We start from the raw sequence: 27,185 nt of genomic DNA, 5'->3' as shown, positions 1-27,185 counted from the left end.
TTTTTTTTTTCTTTCTCTTTTCTTTTTTTTTTTCTTTTTTTGCCCCTTAAAAAACGCTACTCTGGCTGTTTTCTTTTTTCTGTCTCTCTTTTCCGAGCCACATTGTCCTCTACTCTCTTAGTGCTACCCTTTGATTGCTTCTTAAAAACCTCCCTCTTGGTTGGTACATAATTAGATAACAATACACTCGGCCATATCCCAAGAGGAGCGTATCAGGACACCTCTCCTCCCGAAACTGACCTCTCTATTGGCCACTCCTCTCAACTCTTTTTATATGAGTGATTTGCAGGGTTTTTTTATTATTGTTTTCTTTTTTTTGCCCTTCAGCTGTTTCCTTCACTAAAAAAAAATAACAAAATAAAAAGTTACGATACTGCATTCTCAGCCGCACCCCAAAACACTACCCATAAACCAGGACTCAAAATGCAACACCGACACTATGAATTGACTCGTCCATAACCCAAGACTTTTAAGGTGCTGTTCTACTACCCACAACACCCTCGAACTACCCTCTTGGCTACGCCCCAGACAAACATGAGAGCCTTAGCGTCACCTCAGTCCGTAGTCGCACTCGTCCTCGGTGGATCTAACGCCTCATATGAACTTGAAGCACTTCTGTTTGTCGTGTGGCAGCCGCGTCTTGAAGAGCACCGAGTCGACGCGATATTGTGTGTTTAGCAGCGGGTTGTAGCCATACACCTGCGAGGGAGAAGGAGACGAGTTATAAAGGGAAGAGAGATTAGTTTCAATAGGCTACACTAGTTCCATAGGGAGGTTAGATCAGTTCCAAGTAGAGGATAGAGGATAGGAAAGTTTCAAATGGAAGTTATATAGATTTCAAAAGGACGTTAGTTAGATTTCCGGTTAAACAAAAATCACATGCGAGTTAAATAAGTTTCAAATGGAGGTTAGGCAAGTTACAAATGGAGGTTAGATAAATTTCAAAGAGAGGTAAGATCACTTTCGCTGAGGTTAGACAAGTTTCACGTCCTCTGATGTAAATGCAAATAAGTGAAAAAAAAATAAAAATAAATAAATAAAAAAAACAGAACCTTCCTCCCTCGGCCATATTCCGTCACCCACCTGAGTAAAAAAGTTGATGCATTTGTGCCGCTCCGTGAAGTGTGAGTCATCCTCGGAAAGGGAGACGGGGCAGCCGGGGCAACGGAATGTCCAGCGGGAGGTGACCTGGAGGAAGGGGGTCATCGGCAAACTTTAAATCAATACCACAGACTTCATGGATAAAAGAACTAATATGTATAGGAAAGGAGAGGAGAGGAAAGGAAAGGGAAGGAAGGGGAAGGAAAGGGAAGGAAAGGAAAGGGAAGGAGAGGAAAGGAAAGGGAAGGGAAGGGAAGTAAAGGAGAGGAAAGGAAAGGGAAGGGAAGGGAAGGAAAGGAGAGGAAAGGGAAGGAAGGGGAAGGAAAGGAAAGGAAAGGGAAGGAAAGGGAAAGGAAGGGAAGGAAAGGGAAGGAAGGAAAGGAAAGGAAAGGAAAGGAAAGGAAAGGGAAGAGAAGGAAAGGGAAGGAAAGGGAAGGAAAGGAAAGGAAAGGAAAGGAAAGGGATGTACACTACTACTACTACTACTACTACTACTACTACTACCACCACTACTACTGAAAAAAAAACAATAATAAAAAGAAAATGAATACAATGCAACACTTCAACAACAAAAAAATAATAACACTAAAAATTCCTTAATACACCAGATGAAAAAAAAAAATAAAAAAAAAAAAAAATAGGTGCACTTAAGATTAAAAAATGTGACTCACCTTGACGGGAGGCTTGCGGGTGATGTGCGAGACAAGGAAGTTCATGGCAATATCCTCGCAGTTGACGTACTCATCCACCTTGTCGCGGATGGCCTGGGGCATGACGTGGGAGTACATGCTGGCGTAGTACTTGTGGAAAAACGCCGCACCTGGGGACAGAAGGGCCGGGAATATTAGGATGTGTGTACGTATATATGTGTTTGATGGCCTTTTATCCCTGTACCTAACCTGTCCGCTGCGATTGGGACGGATTTTGCCTTGATTGGTAGCCTGGTAACACATTCTCCCAGGTCTTTCTCTGCCTCTGTGGCCAGCACCGTGGACAGCTCGCAGGAGTAGGTTAGGTTAGGTTAGGTTAGGTAACAACAACAGACAAGAAGAACAATAACAAGCACCACTCCCCCCTCCCAGCACTCACCCGCCAGCACCATGGACAGCTCCCAGGAGTAGGTTAGGTTAGGTTAGGTTAGGTTAGGTAACAACAACAGACAAGAAGAACAATAACAAGCACCACTCCCCCCTGCCAGCACTCACCCGTCAGCACCATGGACAGCTCCCAGGAGTAGGTTAGGTTAGGTTAGGTTAGGTTAGGTAACAACAACAGACAAGAAGAACAATAACAAGAACCACTCCCCCCTCCCAGCACTCACCCGTCAGCACCGTGGACAGCTCACAGGAGTAGGTTAGGTTAGGTTAGGTAACAATAACGAGAACATAACAGAGAATAACAAAGAGAAATAACAAAGAGAATAACAAGAACAATAACAAGCACCACTCCCCCCTGCCAGCACTCACCCGTCAGCACCTTGGAGAGCTCACAGGAGTAGGTTAGGTTAGGTTAGGTAACAAGAACAAGACATAACAAGAACAAGAACATAACAAAGAATAACAAGAACAATAAGCACAACCACCACCCCCTCCCAGCACTCACAGTACCATGGACAGCTCGCAGGAGTAGGTTAGGTTAGGTTAGGTTAGGTAACAAGAACAAGACATAACAAGAACAAGAACATAACAGAGAATAACAAGAACAATAACAAGCACAACCACCACCCCCTCCTGCCAGCACTCACCCGTCAGTACCATGGACAGCTCACAGGAGTAGGTTAGGTTAGGTTAGGTTAGGTAACAAGAACAAGACATAACAAGAACAAGAACATAACAAAGAATAACAAGAACAATAACAAGCACAACCACCACCCCCCCCTCCCAGCACTCACCCGTCAGCACCATGGACAGCTCCCAGGAGTAGGTTAGGTTAGGTTAGGTAACAAGAACAAGACATAACAAGAACAAGAACATAACAGAGAATAACAAGAACAATAACAAGCACAACCACCACCCCCCTCCCAGCACTCACCCGTCAGCACCATGGACAGCTCACAGGAGTAGGTTAGGTTAGGTTAGGTAACAACAAGAAGACATAACAAGAACAAGAACATAACGAAGAATAACAAGAACAATAACAAGCACAACCACCACCCCCTCCTGCCAGCACTCACCCGTCAGCACCATGGACAGCTCACAGGAGTAGGTTAGGTTAGGTTAGGTTAGGTAACAAGAACAAGACATAACAAGAACAAGAACATAACAGAGAATAACAAGAACAATAACAAGCACAACCACCACCCCCTCCTGCCAGCACTCACCCGTCAGTACCATGGACAGTTCACAGGAGTAGTTGCTGTTGTAAAGCCACCCCCCATAGTTGAGGTCCCAGGCATGGTACCTCCCGGGGAAGCCAACGATGCGGTCCCTCTCCTCGCGCCAAACCCTGCAGATTGTATTTCATTATTATTATTTATTATTATTTTATTCTATTATATTTTTTTATGAGTAATGAAAGTTGGACAATGGCAAAAGAAACAGTAATAACAAAACAAGAGCCTTTCCTTTCTAGCTATGCATGGATGTATGTGAATTTTTAGTGTATTTTGATCATTATTTAATACTCTCTCTCTCTCTCTACCTTCCTCTCATGAATGCTTTTGAAATTCCTATGTATTCCATCTATAAACACACACACACACACGCACACACACACACTGTAGGAGAGACAACAAGAAATAGACGCATAACAACATGGAACGGACTTGACGAGGAGACTGTGTGTGCAAAAACGATTCATGAATTTAAAGCCAAACTGGATGATAAGCGTTATGGAGACGGGACAGCACGAGACTAGTACAGCTCTTTTCCTGTATTTCACAACTAGGTAAACACAACTAGGTAAACACACACACACACACACACACACACACACACACACACACGCACCTGAACCCGAACACAATCTCGTCATGGCGGAGGTGAGCGTCATCGTCCACCGAGAGCACCGCCTCCGTCTCTATCTCCGAGTAGGGCAGGAAGCGGTTGTTGAGGCTGTTCCTCTCCGCCCGGATCACCTGCGAGGGAGGCGAGAGGATTAACCGATTGGGCTATACAGGGTGGCCCAAAAGTCCTGCACCATAGGGATTACAAATTGATTCAAAGTCATGTTCCCCTATGGTGTGGGACTTTTGGGCCACCCTGTACATTCACCAGCGATGCCAGATTGTCCTACTCATTCTTTTATATTTCCCTATTTCCTCCCCGAACCGTCTCCCCCACCCCAATAATTAGATTCATTTATAGGTGTCGTTGAAATGGCTACTTACTGATGTCTTTTTTGTAATGGTTAAGTATCAAAAGCCAGCAAATACAAAGTGATGAATGCGATAATCTGGGAATGTTGCCTAGGAAGTTAGAGAGATATTGGAAGCTGAGTTAAGGTGGTATAGGAAGACAGAGGAAGGTGGACACATACAAGGAGGAGGAGAGATATAGGAAGCTGAGTTAAGGTGGTATAGGAAGATAAAAGAAGGTGGACACATACAGGGAGGAGGAGAGATATAGGAAGCTGAGTTAAGGTGGTATAGGAAGACAGAGGAAGGTGGACACATACAGGGAGGAGGAGAGATATAGGAAGCTGAGTTAAGGTGGTATAGGAAGATAAAAGAAGGTGGACACATACAGGGAGGAGGAGAGATATAGGAAGCTGAGTTAAGGTGGTATAGGAAGATAAAAGAAGGTGGACACATACAGGGAGGAGGAGAGATATAGGAAGCTGAGTTAAGGTGGCATAGGAAGACAGAGGAAGGTGGACAGATACAGGGAGGAGGAGAGATATAGGAAGCTGAGTTAAGGTGGTATAGGAAGATAAAAGAAGGTGGACACATACAGGGAGGAGGAGAGATATAGGAAGCTGAGTTAAGGTGGAATAGGAAGACAGAGGAAGGTAGACACATACAGGGAGGAGGAGAGATATAGGAAGCTGAGTTAAGGTGGTATAGGAAGACAGAGGAAGGTGGACACATACAGGAAGGAGGAGAGATATAGGAAGTAAAGGTTAAATAATGTAAAGTGGAAAGAGATAGAAAGGTTAAGAGATATGGGAAGGAGAAGAGATACAAGTTTTAACCTCTCCTCTCTTCTCTTATAAGCCAAGCACACACACACACACACACACACACAAGGGCACAGTACACACTCACATGGATGGGCACTTTGATGTCCGGCCAGCGCAGGTCCTCCGGGGGTGGCTTGGGCGAGTTCCACACCACGATGACTTTGTTGAGGTAAGGAAGCCCATAGAGACGAGCCAGGGAGTTGAGCAGCACCTACAGGGAGGGGAGAATGGGGTTTGGTGTGCGTGTTTACCTAGAGTTGTGAATTATCGTGCTTTGGCAACTTGGTCTCACATACAAAACAGGTACACAAATGAAAATCAGAAGACAACAATAAAGAAATAGGAAAACAAGGACAACAACAACACACTGACTCCACAACCCACCTATTCCCTCTCATACGTCACCATAACAATCGTGTGTGTGTGTGTGTTTACCTAGTTGTATTTACCTAGTCGTAGTTTTACAGGGCCTGGGCTTACGCTCGTGTGGTCCCGTCTCCGTGTCTGTATTTGTCCAACTTTTCCTTAAAATTTTGCACACTCCTCGCCGATACTGCATCCTCACTTAGTCTGTTCCAAACCTCTATATTTCTTTGCGTCTCTCAAGCATCTTCCCTTCCTCAATGTTTTACTATGTCCTCTTGTGTTCCTGGTGTGTATGTTTGTGTGTGTGTGTGTGTTTACATATACCCACATTAACACACACACACACACACAAAATAAAAAAATAAAAAAATAAAAAACATCAACCACCTGCACCCTAACACACCCCCAAACCCACCTGCTCCCTCTCGTACGTCAACATAACAATCGTGAACTGCTCCCGTGGCGAATTCCCTCCAAGACTCTCGCTGAACTCCTTCCCAGAGCCCCCGGAGCCACTATTGATGGGACGGAACCCAAGCTTGGACCCCGAGAACTTTGCCTCGGTGGGTAGCAGGGGGCTGGAGGGCAGACTGGGGTAGAGGTAGAACGGGTCGCCCCAGACATTCCACTGCTCGTAGCCGGTGAGGAGTGACACGGTGTAGTTACGGCTGAAGACGATGGAGGGGAAGGGCGGCTCAATGGGTCCAAGGTTCTCGTCGGTGTCTGGGTCGAGGATGTTGGCGTCGGTCTTGAGTGGCTGAGGAGGCATGGAGGTTGTAGGGTTAGGTTAGGCTGTGACGGAGGAAGGTTAAGTTAGGTTAGGATTAGTTTAGGTTTACTGGGCCAGGCTGGGTTATGGCTGAGGAGGCCTGGAGGTTGTAGGGTTAGGTTAGGCTGTGACGGAGAAGGTTAGGTTAGGTTAGGTTAGATTAGTTAAGGTTTACTGGGCCAGGCTGGGTTATGGCTGAGGAGGCATGGAGCTTGTAGGGTTAGGTTAGGGTGTGACGGAGGAAGGTTAGGTTAGGTTAGGTTAGGTTAGGGTTAATTTAGGTTTGGTTGATACTGGGCCAGGTTGGGTTAGTCTCAGATTTAGATTTGATTTTGATAGGAGGAGGCACAAAGGATGAAGAGATAGCTTAGGCTGGAACCAAGAATTAGGTTGTTAGAATTGGTTGAGGTTGGGCCAGGTGGGGTTAGTCTCAGTTAACCCAGTAGCAGCGGGGATCATATTTCTTAACGGTCCCTCCAAGCAAGAAAAATTATAAAAAATCACCCCTCACACAAACCATTTCATAATATATATCAAAGCATTTGTGATCAGATTATGCATCATCTATTTTGGGGGGGGTTATATCACGGCACAAATTTGGCCCGTCACTGCTACACGGTAAAGCCACAAATTTGGCCCGTCACTGCTACACGGTAAAGCCACAAATTTGGCCTGTCACTGCTACACGGTAAAGCCACAAATTTGGCCCGTCACTGCTACACGGTAAAGCCACAAATTTGGCCCATCGCTGCTACCGGGTTAAATTTACACATAATTTTAGTAGACAAAATATGAAGGGTCAGGTGAGGATGAGGTGGAGAAAGGTTAGATTAGCAATGATTTAGGTTAGGCTGAGATACTCTGAGATAGATTTACACTTAATGTGATGGAGGCATAGAGGGTAATTCAACAGTGCCCGCAAGCTTCCCCTTCAGTACCCACCACAAAGGAGTCATTGAAGACGCTGTTTGAGGGGTGTTCAGGGGCCGGGATGGGCGGGATGTTGAGGCGTTCCCGCAGTGTAGCCAAGATGGAGTCCACCAACACCTGAGGGACAAGACAGATCAACGCAATCGTGTTTTTTCTTCTTTTTTCTTTTACGCAGCTAAAGGGCAACAACAAAACAGATAAAAAAGATCCTGCTAAATACAGCTTCTAAAGGACTAAAATGAACAGAGAGTCATTATTATGTTATGGATTTAATGTTTAGGATTTTATTATTATGTTGGTGTTTAAATAATTTCATTAATGTTACCTACACCATCAATTAAAAGATATACGTGCCTAGTTAAAAATGGCAACTTCAATCTTATAATCTTCAGTCTTATCTGTTATACCCTCATGTTAATCAAGAGGTGACACGTATTTACACAATGTTATGCTTTCTATCGCATGTCAATCTTCCAGTGTAGTTTTTCCTAATGCTGCAATGTTATACTGTCTCCATTTCTATGTGGTTCTAATTCTCCCAGTGTAGTTTTTCCTAATGCTGCAATGTTATACTGTCTCCATTTCTATGTGGGTCTAATTCTCCCAGTGTAGTTTTTCCTAATGCTGCAATGTTATACTGTCTCCATTTCTATGTGGGTCTAATTCTCCCAGTGTAGTTTTTCCTAATGCTGCAATGTTATACTGTCTCCATTTCTATGTGGGTCTAATTCTCCCAGTGTAGTTTTTCCTAATGCTGCAATGTTTTACTGTCTCCATTTCTATGTGGGTCTAATTCAGTTTCATGTTTTAAGTTGAATGAAGATTTTAACAAGGCGTTTGATCTCATAACTCAGTCAATAAAAGAACATTAAATTGAGTAAACTAAAAAAATTATATCTATCAACATCGGGGTTAAGAGCACGTGTCTCTCTTTCCGCTGATTCAAAAGGGGCGACTAAACTAACCTGCGTGGAGCCGAGGAACCTCTCCCATACCAGCCGTCCTTGCCGCCGCATAAACAGAATGTCAGCATCCGAGAGCGAGCGCAGGAGGAAGTGGACCTCGGTGACCCTGGCCTTGGGGAGGAGGAGGGCCAGCTTGCGCCAGTCTATCGTCTCCGAGAGCGGGAGTTCGACGTGATTTCCAAGGATGACCGGAACCGACCCGTACTTCAGCGCCTCGTATATTCTGGCCTGCAGGGTGACGGTGCTGACCTCCACGGGCGCTGGAGGGGCCAGGACCAGGGAGAAGGTGGACTCGCGCAGCACCTGTGTCCGCATGCTCTCCGTGTCACACATCCGCCACTCCTCCAGGTCGCCGTAGCCGCCACTGCCGCGACATGTGAAGTGGAGGAGGAAGTGGTCATCTGTGTGCGTGCTCTCCAGGCGGCCCAGCTCCTCCACCACCGCCATCTCCTCCCTCAGTCTGGGGCTAGTCGGGGGTGGCTGATGTCCCTTCTCCAGGTAGCTCCTCAGCCGCGGTAGCTCCCCTTGGAAGGACAACAGGTACCTCCGCTTGGCTGGGACGACAGGTGGGAGGTTCTTCCAGAGGTCACCGCCAGGGAGGCCCAAGAGTGGCGGGGTGACCAGATCAAACCCCGGCCTGAAGGTGCGGGCGTCAAAGTGTGACTGGACGATGATGGCACGGCCGGTGTTGACGCCCTCAAACATGTTCTTGCTGTAGAAGGTGCGGCCCAGGTTGAGCAGGATGTGGTTCCGTCCGTCACCCCCCCAGTAGGGCAGGCTGTGCAGGCTCTCCTCCAGGTTGACGCGGTCTGGGGCGCCACCGACACCCTCCCCAAGCAGCGCCACGAACACACATGCCTCCGTGGGGTCAGACGTCACCTGCGAGGGAACACAAAACAGTAAGTGACTGCCGTGATACATGACACAACAGCAACAACAACAACAACAGAACAACAGCATAACCCACCTGTGCATTATACCCGAGCGCCTGCTTCACCGTAATCTTGACAAAGGCCTCGAGGTCATTGGAGGCGATCCTGAACTGCTCCATGTCATAGTTGTAGACGGGGAAGTTTGAGAGCAGCGAGCAGCGGGAGTAGTCGAAGCAGTTATGCATGCGGCACTGTGCCACGGCCTGGGGCGGCGGCATAGGCAGGGCCACGCTGTCGAGGCTGGAGGCTGTGATGCGGCGGGGTGCTGAGATCTGCGGCATGTTCTTTTCAAACACCTCCTGCTGCGCTAGTAAGGCCTGGGCGGGGAGAATGTAATTTAATGGAGTTTAGGGTAAGAGGAAGGAGGGAGAGGGTGCAGAAGAGGGGATGAAGAAAGGGATGAAGGGAAAGGAGGAAGGAGAGATGATTGAGGAGCAGATTAGAAGTGAGGGAAGCAGAGGCAGGGAAGCGATTGAAGGAGAAGGGGAGAAGAAGAAGAGCACCACATGGTCACACATAATACAGGCCTGGAGGGTGAGACGGGAGCAGCCTTGCCAAATTATCACACTCAGGGCATTGCATTTTCACAGTTTCTGACCAATAACTATGCCAAAAAAAGAACAAAATCCGTCAATATTTTACAGTTTTAACGATAACTTTAATTTTCTATCGTTTTCTATGTGGTTAGGACAGTCTTGGAGCCCGAAAATTATAAATGCAATGTTCAAAGTACGACAGTTTGGCAACGCTGGATGGGAGAGCGCCACATGATCACACATGGTACAGAAGTGAGGAAGGAACGGACAAGATCACCCACAGAAAGAATAAAGTTTAAAGAAGTGAGGAAGGAACAGACAAGATCACCCACAGAAAGAATAAAGTTTAAAGAAGTGAGGAAGGAACGGACAAGATCACCCACAGAAAGAATAAAGTTTAAAGAAGTGAGGAAGGAAAGGACAAGATCACCCACAGAAAGAATAAAGTTTAAAGAAGTGAGGAAGGAAAGGACAAGATCACCCACAGAAAGAATAAAGTTTAAAGAAGTGAGGAAGGAACAGACAAGATCACCCACAGAAAGAATAAAGTTTAAAGAAGTGAGGAAGGAACAGACAAGATCATCCACAGAAAGAATAAAGTTTAAAGAAGTGAGGAAGGAACGGACAAGATCACCCACAGAAAGAATAAAGTTTAAAGAAGTGAGGAAGGAACGGACAAGATCACCCACAGAAAGAATAAAGTTTAAAGAAGTGAGGAAGGAACGGACAAGATCACCCACAGAAAGAATAAAGTTTAAAGAAGTGAGGAAGGAACAGACAAGATCATCCACAGAAAGAATAAAGTTTAAAGAAGTGAGGAAGGAACAGACAAGATCACCCACAGAAAGAATAAAGTTTAAAGAAGTGAGGAAGGAACGGACAAGATCATCCACAGAAAGAATAAAGTTTAAAGAAGTGAGGAAGGAAAGGACAAGATCACCCACAGAAAGAATAAAGTTTAAAGAAGTGAGGAAGGAACAGACAAGATCACCCACAGAAAGAATAAAGTTTAAAGAAGTGAGGAAGGAACAGACAAGATCACCCACAGAAAGAATAAAGTTTAAAGTGAGGAAGGAAAGGACAAGATCACCCACAGAAAGAATAAAGTTCAAAGAAGTGAGGAAGGAACAGACAAGATCACCCACAGAAAGAATAAAGTTTAAAGAAGTGAGGAAGGAAAGGACAAGATCACCCACAGAAAGAATAAAGTTTAAAGAAGTGAGGAAGGAAAGGACAAGATCACCCACAGAAAGAATAAAGTTTAAAGAAGTGAGGAAAGGACAAGATCATCCACAGAAAGAATAAAGTTTAAAGAAGTGAGGAAGGAAAGGACAAGATCACCCACAGAAAGAATAAAGTTTAAAGAAGTGAGGAAGGAAAGGACAAGATCACCCACAGAAAGAATAAAGTTTAAAGAAGTGAGGAAGGAAAGGACAAGATCACCCACAGAAAGAATAAAGTTTAAAGAAGTGAGGAAGGAAAGGACAAGATCACCCACAGAAAGAATAAAGTTTGAAGACGTGAGGAAGGAACAGACAAGATCACCCACAGAAAGAATAAAGTTTAAAGAAGTGAGGAAGGAACGGACAAGATCATCCACAGAAAGAATAAAGTTTAAAGAAGTGAGGAAGGAAAGGACAAGATCACCCACAGAAAGAATAAAGTTTAAAGAAGTGAGGAAGGAAAGGACAAGATCACCCACAGAAAGAATAAAGTTTAAAGAAGTGAGGAAGGAAAGGACAAGATCACCCACAGAAAGAATAAAGTTTAAAGAAGTGAGGAAGGAACAGACAAGATCACCCACAGAAAGAATAAAGTTTAAAGAAGTGAGGAAGGAACGGACAAGATCACCCACAGAAAGAATAAAGTTTAAAGAAGTGAGGAAGGAACGGACAAGATCACCCACAGAAAGAATAAAGTTTAAAGAAGTGAGGAAGGAACAGACAAGATCACCCACAGAAAGAATAAAGTTTAAAGAAGTGAGGAAGGAAAGGACAAGATCATCCACAGAGAGAATAAAGTTTAAAGAAGTGAGGAAGGAACGGACAAGATCACCCACAGAAAGAATAAAGTTTAAAGAAGTGAGGAAGGAACGGACAAGATCACCCACAGAAAGAATAAAGTTTAAAGAAGTGAGGAAGGAACGGACAAGATCACCCACAGAAAGAATAAAGTTTAAAGAAGTGAGGAAGGAAAGGACAAGATCATCCACAGAAAGAATAAAGTTTAAAGAAGTGAGGAAGGAAAGGACAAGATCACCCACAGAAAGAATAAAGTTTAAAGAAGTGAGGAAGGAACAGACAAGATCACCCACAGAAAGAATAAAGTTTAAAGAAGTGAGGAAGGAACGGACAAGATCACCCACAGAAAGAATAAAGTTTAAAGAAGTGAGGAAGGAAAGGACAAGATCACCCACAGAAAGAATAAAGTTTAAAGAAGTGAGGAAGGAAAGGACAAGATCACCCACAGAAAGAATAAAGTTTAAAGAAGTGAGGAAGGAAAGGACAAGATCATCCACAGAAAGAATAAAGTTTAAAGAAGTGAGGAAGGAACGGACAAGATCACCCACAGAAAGAATAAAGTTTAAAGAAGTGAGGAAGGAATGGACAAGATCACCCACAGAAAGAATAAAGTTTAAAGAAGTGAGGAAGGAACGGACAAGATCACCCACAGAAAGAATAAAGTTTAAAGAAGTGAGGAAGGAACAGACAAGATCACCCACAGAAAGAATAAAGTTTAAAGAAGTGAGGAAGGAACAGACAAGATCACCCACAGAAAGAATAAAGTTTAAAGAAGTGAGGAAGGAACGGACAAGATCACCCACAGAAAGAATAAAGTTTAAAGAAGTGAGGAAGGAACAGACAAGATCACCCACAGAAAGAATAAAGTTTAAAGAAGTGAGGAAGGAAAGGACAAGATCGCCCACAGAAAGAATAAAGTTTAAAGAAGTGAGGAAGGAAAGGACAAGATCACCCACAGAAAGAATAAAGTTTAAAGAAGTGAGGAAGGAAAGGACAAGATCGCCCACAGAAAGAATAAAGTTTAAAGAAGTGAGGAAGGAAAGGACAAGATCGCCCACAGAAAGAATAAAGTTTAAGTGACGTTATTCCCGAAACATCTTTGATACTCTAAAAAATTATGGTGGATAAGATTTTTTTTTTACAGTAAAGAAAAAGAAAACAATAATGAAAAAAAAAAAAAAGCCTGCAAATAACTGCTCCTATAAAAAGAGTTAAGAGGAGTGGCCGAAAGAGAGGTCAATTTCAGGAGGTCACCAAAATAAAAATCAATAATCGAACTATACGTATTTTCACAATGTTATGCTTTCTATCACATGTCAATCCTGTGTAGTTTTTCCTAATGCTGCAATGGTGGATATGGATTACTGTGTAGCTCAGGCTCTGTATACTATAACTAGGTAAGAGAGTATAGGATTCCCCCTTTAAAAAAAATAACAACACCTTTCCTACTCTAAAAAATTATGGCGGATTATAACAATTGTATGTCATCAAAATAAATATCAATGATTGAACTATACGTATTATCACAATGTTATGCTTTCAGTTAACTATTTATTTCCCAGTAAGGTAAATACCTGCTCCACGCTAGTCTTCAGCCTCTCCAGCTCGGTCTTGACGCGCCCTTCCTCCTGCCGCAGGTTTTCAATACGGGCAGTGGCTGAGGCGATGTTCTCCTGCAGCTGCTGCCGATGCTGCTCAAGATCACGCAGCTCGTTCAGAACCGACGCTGTGGAGTGGTGGTGGTTGTTTAAGTAGTAGTAGTAGTAGTAGTAGTAGTAGTAGTAGTAGTAGTACAATAGTAGGTGTAGTTGTAGAAATCATATGTAGAAAAAAAAAATAGAAGTAGTAGTAGTAGAAGAAGAAGAAGGAGATGAAGAAAAAGAACAAAAACAAGAAGAAATAACAGAAAAAAAGAAAAAAAAAGAGAAACAGAATCAGACATAAGTAGACAGACAGAGACAGAAAAAAGGAGAGAGTATAAGAGAAAGAAGAACAGGAAGAAGAAAAAGAAGAGCAACATAACAGAATAAAAATGAGAGAAAGGCCCACACAGACAAATACAGAAAAAAAGCAATACCCCCTCCAAACAGACACAGCAATATAAGTCAACAATCAACACAGTAACACAACACAGACCCAGCGTACCTTTGATAGAGAGCAGCTCCTGTACTCTGGCCTTGGCACTGTCACACTTGAGGCCCGACAGGTCACTCAGGGGGTCGTGGGGGTCAAGCAGGAGGTGGCGCTCATGACCCAGCACCGAGTCACCCACAGCCTAGGGTCGAGAGGTAAAGGACGGGTGTGATTCTATATAGGTTAGGTTAGGTTAGGTTAGGCTGAGTTACCATTGTTCTGTCTGGAAAGCTAGATTGTCTTATATTCTTCTTTAATCTTTTCTTAAATAAGTGTTTTACTGTGGCCTTCTTGAATATGACTGTTTAAGTATAGTCTATTCATTACTATTTCTTCTTTTCTTTGCATGCCTTAGAAAAATGTAAACTATATATGGACTAAATATAGATTCCAAAACGGTTCAATACAGTTAACTATTTATTTCCCTGCAACTCATTTATACATCATCATTTTGCCTTCTTTTCTTACTGACAAACACACCTTAAGAGTATTGGGTATTAGGCAAGGGAGGGAGAGGCAGGGAGAGAGAGGTAAGAGAGGGAAGGGAAGGTAAGGGAGGGAGAGGTAGAGGAGAGGTAAGGGAAGGTAAGGTAAGGGAGGGAGAGGTAAGGGAAGGAAAAGTAAGGGAGAAAGAGGTAAGGGAGGATTAGGTAAGGGAAGTAAGGTAAGGGAGGGAGAGGTAAGGGAGGATTAGGTAATGGAGGGAGAGGTAAAGGAGAGATAAGGGAGGTAGAGATAAAACAGGGAGCTAAGGGAGGAAGAGAAAATGGAGGGAAAGTTAAGGGAGGGAGAGGTACGGAAGGGAAAGGGAGGTAGTAGAGGTAAAAGAGGGAGGTAAGGGAGGAAGAGAAAATGAAGGGAAAGTTAAGGGAGGGAGAGGTACAGAAGGGGAAGGTAAGAGAAGGGGGAAGTAAAGGAGAGATATGGGAGGTGGAGGTAAAAGAGGGAGGTAAGGGAGGAAGAGAAAATGGAGGGAGTAGTAAGAGAAGGGGGGGAGGGGGTACACTCACCTTAGACAAGAAGTAATGAGCACAGAGCGAAGCAAAGACGAGGATGACGAGGACCGCTGGGATGACTCGGGACACTCGCAGCAGCCACCCGCCCGCCAGGCCCAGCTGACCCCCAACACCCCCCACACCCCCTCCACCATGGCCGGGGGTGAGATGGCCGTACGAGCTGCCCCTCATGGCTGTCCGCACCTTGGGGGTCACAGGCGGACTGAAGTGTAGCTCTTGTTCTTATTCCATTTTAATCATGGGAGGTTTTCGAGCATTCATAGAAGTTTCAGAGCATTTTCTTCTTCACGCATTTAAAATTACTCTTTTGACTAAAGTACCGCTCTTATTTTAGTCCATTTTCTACGCATGAATGGGAAGTGTTCAAGCATTCAGTTATGTTTCTGAGCTAATGTAATTCTTTTCTTCGACTTCAAGCATTTAATATTACTGTAATGTTAGTTTCCGAGCATTTTCTTCTTCACGCATTTAAAATTACTGTTTCGACTGAAGTACAGCTCTTATTTTAGTCCATTTTCTATGCATGAGTGGGAAGTGTTCAAGCATTCATATAAGTTACAGAGCTAATGTAATTCTTTTCTTCAAGCATTTAATACAACCGTAATGTTTATTTTTAACTTCATTGGATTTACACCATTTTTCACATACCCTTCGAGAAACACTTCTTGGTCTGGGTATTGGTTGGAATCCCCTTCGTCGCTGCTGACTAGTGTAGCCTTTGACTTGGCACTCTCACACGACAGCTAAAGAGAAGGGGTGATAAACAGGCCTTACCCCTAACCCTCCTGTTCAGTCCTGTCTAGTTCTCTCCCTGTCTCCCTCTCACACCCTTCGATGGACACTTCAGATCCATGATGTGACCTGTTGTATGCGTTTCATTGTCACCTTACAGACATAAGTGCCGTATCATTACAAAATCTTCAGTTCATTACATTTGCTTGTTACGCAACTTTCCTTCAGAATTTCATATATGCATTCTAATGAATATATTTTAGGTGACCATAATGATTGTTCTTCCTTCACTGGTAATTATTAATACTGCAATCACTGAATATCACTCTATTTCAGTATGTCTTCTTGATTTTTTTGTTTCTTCAGCTTCAATTGTTTTTTTGTGTGTGCGTTTCCTTTCGTGGTCCTTAACTGACTTTGTTCTTCACTTGGGTGACAGCCGACCAGCGTGTGTCCCTCAGAACAGTGGTGCTCCTAAGGGCAGAGAAAAGGTAGGATGTACAACCATCACAAATTTTTACCAACTGTGGTGTTGACTACAGTGAGTTGGGTGTTATTCTTGCAAAATTACAGAACTACGCCCACCAGACCGCTAGCCACCAGTGACAGCAACCAACATCACACCACAAAGAGCATCACATGTTAACCATAAACAATCAAATTCAACTAAACTAACTCTAACCTTACCTAACATGACCTAACCTAACCTATCTAAATCTAACCTAAGCATACCTGATCTGTGCCTCACTGCCAAAATGCAATAAACGTATATAACTCCCTCAATATACTCCCCAGACCATGATTTAGGACATTAATATCTCATAAACAAGTTATAGGCAACGGTAAAGTAATATCAGTGTGTTACACGTGCACAAACTACTTCATATATAGTAGCATATACATATAGTCCGACCAAATTGTCGAGTCCATTTGGGTGGAGGTTCCCGTGGGTCCATTTCTCCCCTCTGCTCTGCCACACAGTCCCAACACCTGTTTTATCCTATCATACATTACCTTTACCTTACATATGAGAGGAAGAGACAGGTGTTTGGACTGTGTGGCAGAGCAGAGGGGAGAAATAGACCCCCAGGAGCCTCCGCCCAAATGGACTCGACAATTTAGCTGGACGATAGGTGTCCTGCACAGTGAGGTGGTGTTATTCTGATATAAAAGCATAATTCTGAATAAACACCAATAAAAATCAAGGTAATGCAAAGTAAATCAATAAAATCCTATAATTATGACCGCTAACTGGATAAAGACCCACTTAAGGATACTTGGGGGAAAAAAATCACTTTGAAAAACAACAAAGAAAAGCCCAAACAGGACTGACAAAGCTAAGCAGGACTGGCAATGATAAACAGGACCAAGAGGAACAAGAATGATGAACAACGAGCTAGAAAATAAACGAGGAAAAAAACTCCCAACCTTCGCCTCGACAACACAGGAGAAATGTTTAGCAAATAGGATAGCTGTTGAGGGCACGCCATTCCTAAGCTATAGCAGGTCAAAAAACATAAAAGATGGCTCTATTACAGGCATAAAGGTGTCAAAATAAGGCCAAATAAGCCCAAAACTCACAGGTCCTGGTGTTGTGTTTACCTTCTGGCCGCGTCTCAACCCCTTCATTCTGTCCTTAAGGAAATAACTAAAAATGTATTAATGAACAGTTTATACACTTTTATTTCCCTTTATATTACACTGGCCCTTTACCCTTTTATTCCCTTTATTCCATTTATTCCATTTATTCCATTTATTTCCTTTATCTTTATCTAGCCGCGTCTCAATCCCTTTATTCTGTCCCTTAAGAAATAGCTGAAAATATATTAATGAACATTTTATACACTTTAAGTTCCCTTTATATTACTCTGGCCCCTTACCCTTTTATTCCCTTTATTCCATTTATTCCATTTATTCCATTTATCTCCTTTATCTTTATCTAGCCGCGTCTCAACCCCTTCATTCTGTCCCTTAGGAAATAACTAAAAATATATCAATGAACAGTTTATACATTTTAATTTCCCTTTATATTACTCTAGCCCTTTACCCTTTTATTCCCTTTATTCCATTTATTCCATTTATTCCATTTATTTCCTTTATCTTTATCTAGCCGCGTATACGTCTCAATCCCTTCATTCTGTCCTTTAAGAAATACCTAAAAATATATTAATGAACACTTTATACACTTTAATTTCCCTTTATATTACTCTGGCTCTTTATCCATTTATTCCATTTATTCCATTTATTTCCTTTATCTTTATCTAGCAGCGTCTCAATCCCTTCATTCTGTCCCTTAAGAAATAGCTAAAAATATATTAATGAACACTTTATACATTTTAATTTCCCTTTATATTACTCTGACCCTTTACCACTTTATCCCTTTATTCCCTTTATTCCATTTATTCCATTTATTTCCTTTATCTTTATCTAGCCGCGTCTCAACCCCTTTATTCTGTCCCTTAGGAAATAGCTAAAAATATATTAATGAACACTTTATACATTTTAATTTCCCTTTATATTACTCTGACCCTTTACCACTTTATCCCTTTATTCCATTTATTCCATTTATTCCCTTTATTTCCTTTATCTTTATCTAGCAGCGTCTCAATCCCTTCATTCTGTCCCTTAAGAAATAGCTAAAAATATATTAATGAACACTTTATACATTTTAATTTCCCTTTATATTGCTCTGGCCCTTTACCACTTTATCCCTTTATTCCCTTTATTCCATTTATTCCCTTTATTTCCTTTATCTTTATCTAGCAGCGTCTCAATCCCTTCATTCTGTCCCTTAAGAAATAGCTAAAAATATATTAATGAACACTTTATACATTTTAATTTCCCTTTATATTACTCTGACCCTTTACCACTTTATCCCTTTATTCCCTTTATTCCCTTTATTCCATTTATTTCCTTTATCTTTATCTAGCCGCGTCTCAATCCCTTCATTCTGTCCTTAAGGAAATAGCTAAAAATATATTAATGAACAGTTTATACACTTTAAGTTCCCTTTATATTGCTCTGGCCCTTTATCCCTTTATTCCCTTTATTCCATTTATTCCATTTATTTCCTTTATCTTTATCTAGCCGCGTCTCAACCCCTTCATTCTGTCCCTTAGGAAATAACTAAAAATATATTAATGAACACTTTATACACTTTAATTTCCCTTTATATTGCTCTGGACCTTTATCCCTTTATTCCCTTTATTCCATTTATTCCATTTATTTCCTTTATCTTTATCTAGCCGCGTCTCAACCCTCTCATTCTGTCCCTTAAGAAATAGCTGAAAATATATTAATGAACACTTTATACACTTTTAATTTCCCTTTATATTGCTCTGGCCCTTTACCCCTTTATCCCTTTATTCCATTTATTTCCTTTATCTTTATCTAGCAGCGTCTCAATCCCTTTATTCTGTCCCTTAGGAAATAGCTAAAAATATATTAATGAACACTTTATATCCTTTAATTTCCCTTAATCTTACTTGCAGTCACTTTAAAATCAGTTGTTGCATTATTTTCAACTTTTCATATACAAATTACATGATGCTGAGATTCTGTAATGTGAATATATGGGAGTTTTACGCATTTACAACCATTTAATTTTGGCTTAGAGTTAATTAAAAGGATAATTGTATGCATATTTGGAGTCTTAATTACATGTGTTAATGAGGAAACAGTCTATATGGCAGTAATTTAAGTCGTAGTCAGAATTAATGTGAATGTGAGTCTTTTATACGTTCACAGCAATTTTCTTTTTGCTTAGAGTGAGCTTAAAGGTTATTTATATGTATATTTAAAAATTTTATTGCATGGATTAATGGGAAAATAATAAATTAGTAAGTCGAAGTCAGAGTCGAAATATCCAATGTAATGAAGATAAGGTACTTTTACGCGTTTTTAACCCTTTTTATTAAGCTTATAGTTGGTTTAAATGTTACTTATATGCATATTTATACTATTATTTCCATGACTTAATAGGAATATAGTGTGTTAGTAAGTCGAAGTCAGTGTCGCTATATATTTTCATAGATGAGGGTCTTTAAAATAATTACACCATGCATTCTATTTGCTTAACATCCGCTTATAGTTGAGGTTTAAAGCTTATTTATATGCATATTTGGAGTATTGAGTGAATTAAATAATGGAAAAATAAGATACACTAAGCCAAAGTCAGAGTCATAGATAAATCAGAGTATAGCTAATGGTCTTTTACACCTTTCTAGTCGTTTTTTCTTAGCTTATAGTTGGTTTAAAGGTTATTAGTTTGCATATTGAGACTATTAACTGCATGACTTAATAGGAAAATCGTGTGTCAGTAAGCCGAAGTCAGGCAGCACAAGAGTCCGGACGCGGCAGAGGGCAGCACGGAGTAGGTCGTCTGCTGTTGAGGCCAATCTCCTATTCTTGACCTCCGACCCCGCCTTGATGTGAGTATTGACCTCCAGCGTGACCTACGGGGCGGCGGGGGGTCAGGGGGGGCGGGGCGGGGCGTGGCAGAGGGCTACAGGGAGGGGGGCGGGGGGGGTATGCTGGGGGTGGGGATTTTTTTAATATATTTTTTTCTCGACCTGACCTGACCACCCCGCCCCCTGTGACCCTGTGGGGGGGAGGGGAGGGTGTGTGGAGGAGTGGTTGTGGGTGACATTCTCTCGCTCTTCTCTCTCTCTCTCTCTCTCTCTCTCTCTCTCTCTCTCTCTCTCTCTCTCTCTCTCTCTCTCTCTCTCTCTCTCTCTCTCTCTCATTCTTTTTCTCTTTTTCCGTCCTCCTCCTCTCCTCGCTCTCTCTCTCCTCCTCCTCCTCCTCCTCCTCCTCCTCCTCCTCCTCCTCCTCCTCCTCCTCCTCTCTCTCTCTCTCTCTCTCTCTCTCTCTCTCTCTCTCTCTCTCTCTCTCTCTCTCTCTCTCCATAGCTGGGCACAATAACAGAAAACCTTATTCCCAATAACCGATAATGGATAATGGAAAACCTTATCGGTGATAACCGATATTCGTTAACTGGAGACACAAATATAGGCGATAACCGATACCCGATATAAATCCACAATTCCGATACTAGCTAGCGATAAGTCCGATAGGGGAAAACGATACCATATTGATATTTCAAATAAAAAAAACATAAATGAATTCAAATTTAATTATCTGTATATCAGAAAACTTACAAAACCTGAAAACCACACGTTGACATGTACCAATGGACGGTAATACTATAGAAACACCTGAACTGGTGTTGTGTTATTTGGCGTCCCCACCGTTAAAAGCTGGTGCTTTTTTTTACAAACACTGGTCTAGTGAATTGTGCATGCTCAGACCAGCAAGCGTAGACCTGTACAGTCTCACAAAGTTTTTTAACCGTAATTAAGAGTTGCTGGAAGGCTGAATCAGACATACAGTACCACTACCACCATCCCTGCTGTTTCTAGAACGACACTGTACGAGTTGTATTTATATGTACAGAGTGTCGTTCTAGAGACAGCGAGGATAGTGGTACTGTATATCTGATTCAGCCTTCCAGCAACTCTTAATGTGTTAAAAAGCTTTGTGAGAGTTTACAGGGCTTCGCTTACTGGTCTGAACATGCGCAGTTCACGAGAGACCAGTGTTTGTAAACGAAAGCGCCAGCTTTTGACGATGGGACATCAAATAACACAACACCGGGTGCCTTCAATACCATGGCATGCTCACAAACGAATATGGAATATCAAATTTGAGGCAGTGAATAATCATTTTTGGGGCAAAGTTAAATGATTTTTCTCTTTGATATATCGACTTTTGAGTCTAACATAAAACATAACTTAGTGTTTTAATGTTGATGATCTAAGTATGAAATCTCTTCACTGAAGATATTTCATACCCCGAAGTTTTTTCATACAATACCGGGCACCCAGGCCACGTGTAGGGAGGAGACGTTTTTTTTCTTTGTTCTGAGAGGCGTAAAAAAGTAGCGGTTATCACTAGTTTGGTTTCAAAAGTAACGAAGATACCGATATATATTTAAATAAGTAGCGGATGGCCGATAACCCGATTTTGTTATCAGCGATGAAGTATTGCGATAACGCCCATCTCTCTCTCTCTCTCTCTCTCTCTCTCTCTCTCTCTCTCTCTCTCTCTCTCTCTCTCTCTCTCTCTCTCTTCTCTTTTGTCCCTTCTTTCTTCCTCCTGTTTCCTCCTCCTCCCTCTCTTTCTCTCCTCTTCCTTCCCTCTTCCTTCCCCTACTACTACTACTACTACTACATCACAAAAGTAGGTATAAGTATTGTAAGTAAGTGTGTCTCCCTCCGACTTTTAGACTTCCGCATTCCGTTGCATTTTTTTTGTTTGTTTGTTTGTTTCTCGTGAAAATTACTTAGAATACTTATAGGTACCTACTTTTGTGATTCTGTGTACATTCCATACTTAACTTGTGGGAGCAAATGATAAAAGAAAGATGGAGGGTAACAAACGAAGAAAGAAAGGAACCAACTTAGAAAGAGTAAAAAATAAAGGAAGAAGAGAATAAAGAACGAAAATGATAAAGGAAAAGAAAGAGTAAGAAACGAAAAAAAGAAAAGAATGAAGTACAAAAAACAACAAATAAAAAGAAAGGATAAAGATGAAGAAAGAAAGGAACTAAGAAAGAGAAGAATAAAGAAAGAGAAAAGGTAAAAAATAAAGGAAGAAGAGAATAGAGAACGAAAATGATAAAGGAAAAGAAAGTAAGAAACGAAAAAAAGAAAAGAATGAAGTACAAAAAAAAACAAATAAAGAGAAAGGATAAAGATGAAGAAAGAAAGGAACTAAGAAAGAGAAGAATAAAGAAAGAGAAAGGGTAAAAAATAAAGAACGAAAATAATAAAGGAAAAGAAAGTAAGAAACGAAAAAAACAAAAGAATGAAATACAAAAAAAAAAATCAAAAGAAAGGATAAAAATGAAGAAAGAATAGAAAATACAAAAATAATGAAAGAAAGAAGAAAAGGTCAGTTGGGAAGCCATTAGTTAAATAAAATGACATAGTTAACCCTCTCACGCACGATGACGTGTTTAGCGTCATCAAAGGGTATAAGGTCCTTGCGCACGATGACATGAAACGCGTCATAAAAGTAAAAAAAAAAAATTATTAAAAATTAAGTTTTCGGTGAAAGTGCGTCAAATTTGGGAGCGTCATTTTTTGGGATAAGTTTCTTAATGGTAACATATGCCAGCCTTTCTAAGGAGTGTAGATGAGGAGCTTTGAGCGATTTCTATTTGTTAGCCTACTCTGACGGGAGAGGAAAAAAATACAGTTTTCTCGGTTTAACTCGGGAACTAATAGGCATATAAGGATTTTGAGGATTCCATAAGAATCCTCACTAAATTCCGCTTCAAAACATATATTCGGCTAAAAAAGTTGGTCCACAAAACTTCGAGCTAGTGAGTGGGGAAGAGTTGGTACTTAGTTGTCTACAATACTCTATACGGAGACTTGAAATAAGTTTGTATTGTTTATATATATATATTTTCCTCTATTTTTATTTGCGCGTATAGTACAAATCTTTATGAAGCCATTGATACCAAATTTATTGGGTTCGATATATCTGTGAGGGTAAAATACGTCCGAGAATGTAGAGTATCGCTGTGGCAGAAAAAGTCTGGTAGGGCCTGAGAAATGCATGATGAGTGGAACAGAAACTTATTGGAAACTCACGGTGTGCGAGAGGGTTAAGGACAAGACTGTGTTATCCCTGGTAGAGAAATAGGCATAGAAAAAGTCCTACTGGCATTACACCTGTGTCCTGAGGGAATGGGTTATTTCTCACTACAAGTTCAGGGGTTAATATGACAGAGATGAGCACCGAGGTCATATCCACCTATAGTGAATACCCCAACTTTCCCTTTTACTACTATACTACTACTACTACTACTACTACTCTGCTACCTGACATGTTTAATGGAAATGACTAACTGCCTAATGAACTGATTGCTACCAAGAGAGCCTGGGTTCGATTCCCGGGCGGAGTGGAAAAAACTGGGCGGCTTTTCCGATACCCTACGCCCCTGTCCGCCCAGCAGTGAATGGGTACCAGGTATTAATTGGGGGTTGTGTCCCGTCTCCTGGGATCTGTTCCTTTCCCCTATAATTCCTTCCCCCTCCTGTCTCTCTCTGGCATATGACCACAGATGTTGCGCCGACTAAACGAAACTTTCCTCCCTATATGAACACTTAACTATGGAAGGAGTTTTCGTATTATTTTGTATCTGCTTATGTAGTGTACAAATCCGTTAATACTGATCAATGGAAGTTAGTCTTAGAAGAGTCCTGATTGCACTTGAAAGAGTTGAAGTCCTAGGAAGGCTCAGGGTTTTGCTGTGTCTATTTTAATGTTTTCTTATGTTTATGGTGTTCGTGTTTCTTATACCTATTATCTTTTCCTTCTCATTGGTTATCATTTCCTTGTCCCATTCATCTTTGCCTTGCTGTTTTTTTGTCCCTTGATTTAGACATGAAGGAGGCAGAGGAGGAAGTGGAAGAGGAAATGGAGATCAGGAGAAATTGGAGGAGGTGGAGGAGAACGCTAAAAAGAAGTATAGGTGCCATGGAGGTTAAGATAGAGGAAGAAGAAGAGGAGGAGGAAGAAAAACGGAGGAAAAAAAGGAGAATCAAAAAGGAGGAAAACAAGGAGGAGGAGGAGGAAAAGGACAATGAAAATGAGAAGTAAGACAAGGAGGAGGAGGAGAAGAAAGGAAAATAAGGATGATGAGGAAAAGAAGGATTAATAGCAGGATAAGAAAGTGAAGGAGGAGGACAATGAGAATGAGGATTGAGAGGAGGAGGAGGAGGAGGAGGACAACAAAAATGAGGAAGGAAAACAAGTATGATGAGAAGGAGAACCAAAAATAGAAGGAGGAGGAGGAGGATGAGAATAAAAGAAAACACAAGATTGAGACAAGGAGGAAAATGAGAAAAGGGAAAAAGTAACAGGAGTGGAGGCAGCTAGTGAGTGAAGCAACGTGGCCTCAGACGTACGCTCCCCAGTAGTAGGTAAAAGGATAAAAAGCAGAAGAAAAAAACAAGCTCAGGCAATGTTTTTGTTTAGCCTAATATCCTTAAAAGCCTAACACGGTAATGAGGCTGTCGAGAGGCATTAGCAGATTGTTCCTCCCCGCGCCGGACAGCCACACCCGACCGTCACTCACTCTCACACCCCGCGCCGCACCTCATCCTCTCCCCTGGCTGGCCCTCATGCGCACAGTGCCATGAGTAGCGCCCTGGTCTGTGTTCCGAACCTGCTGAGTCACCCCTGCCTCCCTGCTTAGCCCCACACACAGAGGCATTAGTCTTTGGTTCTTTATCTATGTTTCTCTCGCGCGCACTCGCTCTTTTATTCAGGGATGGATTGCGCTGTTTTGTGTGACGTTAAATATTTGGGGGGGGGGTTCTGTTCTTTCATGAGTAAATAGTTAATGCTGTTGGTCATACATAAGTGCATATATTTTTTTTTTTTCTTTGTTTTGTTCCATTTCTTTCATTCAAGGATAGATGGTACTGTTTTGTATGGTGATGTTAAGTTCTTTCATGAGTAATAGTTAAGTGATGTTGCTCGTATATAGATGAAAACGTGATTTATTTTTTCATTCATTTCTGTCATTCAAGGATAGATGGCTCTGTTTCATGTGACGTTAATATGTGCTTCTTATCCCCCTTCTCAGCCCCTTTTCCATACCACCCCATCCTTAACGCTCTTTCCTCTCCTTCTTTCCTCTCTCCCACTCCTTTCCATATCATCCCATCCCTTATTCCACCTTCTCAGCCTCTCTTCCATACCACCTTGTCCTTAAATGCTCCCTCCTCCCCCTCTTCTTTCCTCTCTCCCACTCCTTTCCATATCATCCCATCCCTTATTCCACCTTCTCAGCCTCTCTTCCATACCACCTTGTCCTTAAATGCTCCCTCCTCCCCCTCTTCTTTCCTCTCTCCCACTCCTTTCCATATCATCCCATCCCTTATTCCACCTTCTCAGCCTCTCTTCCATTCCACCTTGTCCCATAACGCTCCCTCTTCCCCCTCTTCTTTCCTCTCTCCCACTCCTTTCCATATCATCCCATCCCTTATCACCCCTTCTCAGCCTCTCTTCCATACCACCTTGTCCCATAACGCTCCCTCCCTCCCCCTCTTCTTTCCTCTCTCCCACTCCTTTCCATATCATCCCATCCCTTATCACCCCTTCGCAGCCTCTCTTCCATACCACCTTGTCCTTAAATGCTCCCTCCTCCCCCTCTTCTTTCCTCTCTCCCACTCCTTTCCATATCATCCCATCCCTTATCACACCTTCTCAGCCTCTCTTCCATACCACCTTGTCCTTAAACGCTCCCTCCTCCCCTAATTCTTTCCTCTCTCCCACTCCTTTCCATATCATCCCATCCCTTATCACCCCCTTCTCAGCCTCTCTTCCATACCACCTTGTCCCATAACGCTCCCTCCTACCCTTCTTTCCTCTCTCCCACTCCTTTCCATATCATCCCATCCCTTATCACACCTTCTCAGCCTCTCTTCCATACCACCTTGTCCCATAACGCCCCCTCTTCCCCTTCTTCTTTCCTCTCTCCCACTCCTTTCCATATCATCCCATCCCTTATCACACCTTCTCAGCCTCTCTTCCATACCACCTTGTCCTTAAATGCTCCCTCCTTCCCTTCTTCTTTCCTCTCTCCCACTCCTTTCCATATCATCCCATCCCTTATCACACCTTCTCAGCCTCTCTTCCATACCACCTTGTCCTTAAATGCTCCCTCCTTCCCTTCTTCTTTCCTCTCTCCCACTCCTTTCCATATCATCCCATCCCTTATTCCACCTTCTCAGCCTCTCTTCCATACCACCTTGTCCTTAAATGCTCCCTCCTTCCCTTCTTCTTTCCTCTCTCCCACTCCTTTCCATATCATCCCATCCCTTATCACACCTTCTCAGCCTCTCTTCCATACCACCTTGTCCCATAACGCTCCCTCCTACCCTTCTTCTTTCCTCTCTCCCACTCCTTTCCATATCATCCCATCCCTTATTCCCCCTTCTCAGCCTCTCTTCCATACCACCTTGTCCCATAACGCTCCCTCCTTCCCTAATTCTTTCCTCTCTCCCACTCCTTTCCATGTCATCCCATCCCTTATCACCCCCTTCTCAGCCTCTCTTCCATACCACCTTGTCCCATAACGCCCCCTCCTACCCTTCTTCTTTCCTCTCTCCCACTCCTTTCCATGTCATCCCATCCCTTATCACCCCTTCTCAGCCTCTCTTCCATACCACCTTGTCCTTAAACGCTCCCTCCTCCCCTAATTCTTTCCTCTCTCCCACTCCTTTCCATATCATCCCATCCCTTATCACACCTTCTCAGCCTCTCTTCCATACCACCTTGTCCTTAAACGCTCCCTCCTACCCTAATTCTTTCCTCTCTCCCACTCCTTTCCATATCATCCCATCCCTTATCACCCCCTTCTCAGCCTCTCTTCCATACCACCTTGTCCTTAAATGCTCCCTCCTCCCCCTCTCCTTTCCACAATAAGATAAAATAAAAGGGCATAAAAACAATACCTAATGAGTTAACAGGTGGGGGTTGACC

At 42.4% G+C, this 27,185-nt stretch overlaps 2 protein-coding genes across 8 annotated transcripts in view; one reads left to right on the top strand and one right to left on the bottom strand.

The window, feature by feature from the left end:
- Nucleotides 1-40: 40 nt before the first annotated feature.
- Nucleotides 41-17,242, bottom strand: LOC127000928 (exostosin-3-like). 2 transcript variants are annotated; one of them, XM_050865081.1, is made up of 14 exons: nucleotides 17,202-17,242; nucleotides 14,883-16,094; nucleotides 13,885-14,014; nucleotides 13,314-13,465; nucleotides 9,218-9,499; nucleotides 8,251-9,129; nucleotides 7,298-7,402; nucleotides 6,002-6,343; nucleotides 5,306-5,431; nucleotides 4,050-4,177; nucleotides 3,422-3,546; nucleotides 1,773-1,921; nucleotides 1,084-1,188; nucleotides 41-699 (listed from the first exon to the last, which is right to left on the bottom strand). In XM_050865081.1, exons 2-14 carry the CDS (start codon nucleotides 15,057-15,059, stop codon nucleotides 595-597), a joined length of 2,805 nt encoding a protein of 934 aa, XP_050721038.1. In that variant the 5' UTR covers nucleotides 15,060-16,094; nucleotides 17,202-17,242; the 3' UTR covers nucleotides 41-594. The 2 variants fall into 2 exon arrangements, with proteins under 2 accessions (XP_050721038.1, XP_050721039.1); XM_050865082.1 differs by lacking the exon at nucleotides 17,202-17,242 and adding an exon at nucleotides 16,641-16,761.
- Nucleotides 17,243-19,922: 2,680 nt separating this feature from the next.
- The window catches only part of LOC127000924 (uncharacterized), a 42,569-nt gene continuing 35,306 nt past the window's right edge, over nucleotides 19,923-27,185 (top strand). For all 6 annotated transcript variants that reach the window (XM_050865073.1, XM_050865076.1, XM_050865072.1 and 3 more), the window contains exon 1: nucleotides 19,923-20,050. The gene's annotated coding sequence lies outside the window, so the exon portion shown is untranslated. The remainder of the gene's footprint in view (nucleotides 20,051-27,185) is intronic.

Source organism: Eriocheir sinensis, chromosome 19 (genome assembly GCF_024679095.1).
Source record: "Eriocheir sinensis breed Jianghai 21 chromosome 19, ASM2467909v1, whole genome shotgun sequence".
Taxonomy (NCBI): Eukaryota; Metazoa; Arthropoda; class Malacostraca; order Decapoda; family Varunidae; genus Eriocheir; species Eriocheir sinensis.
This window is presented reverse-complemented; position numbering and strand designations above follow the sequence as displayed.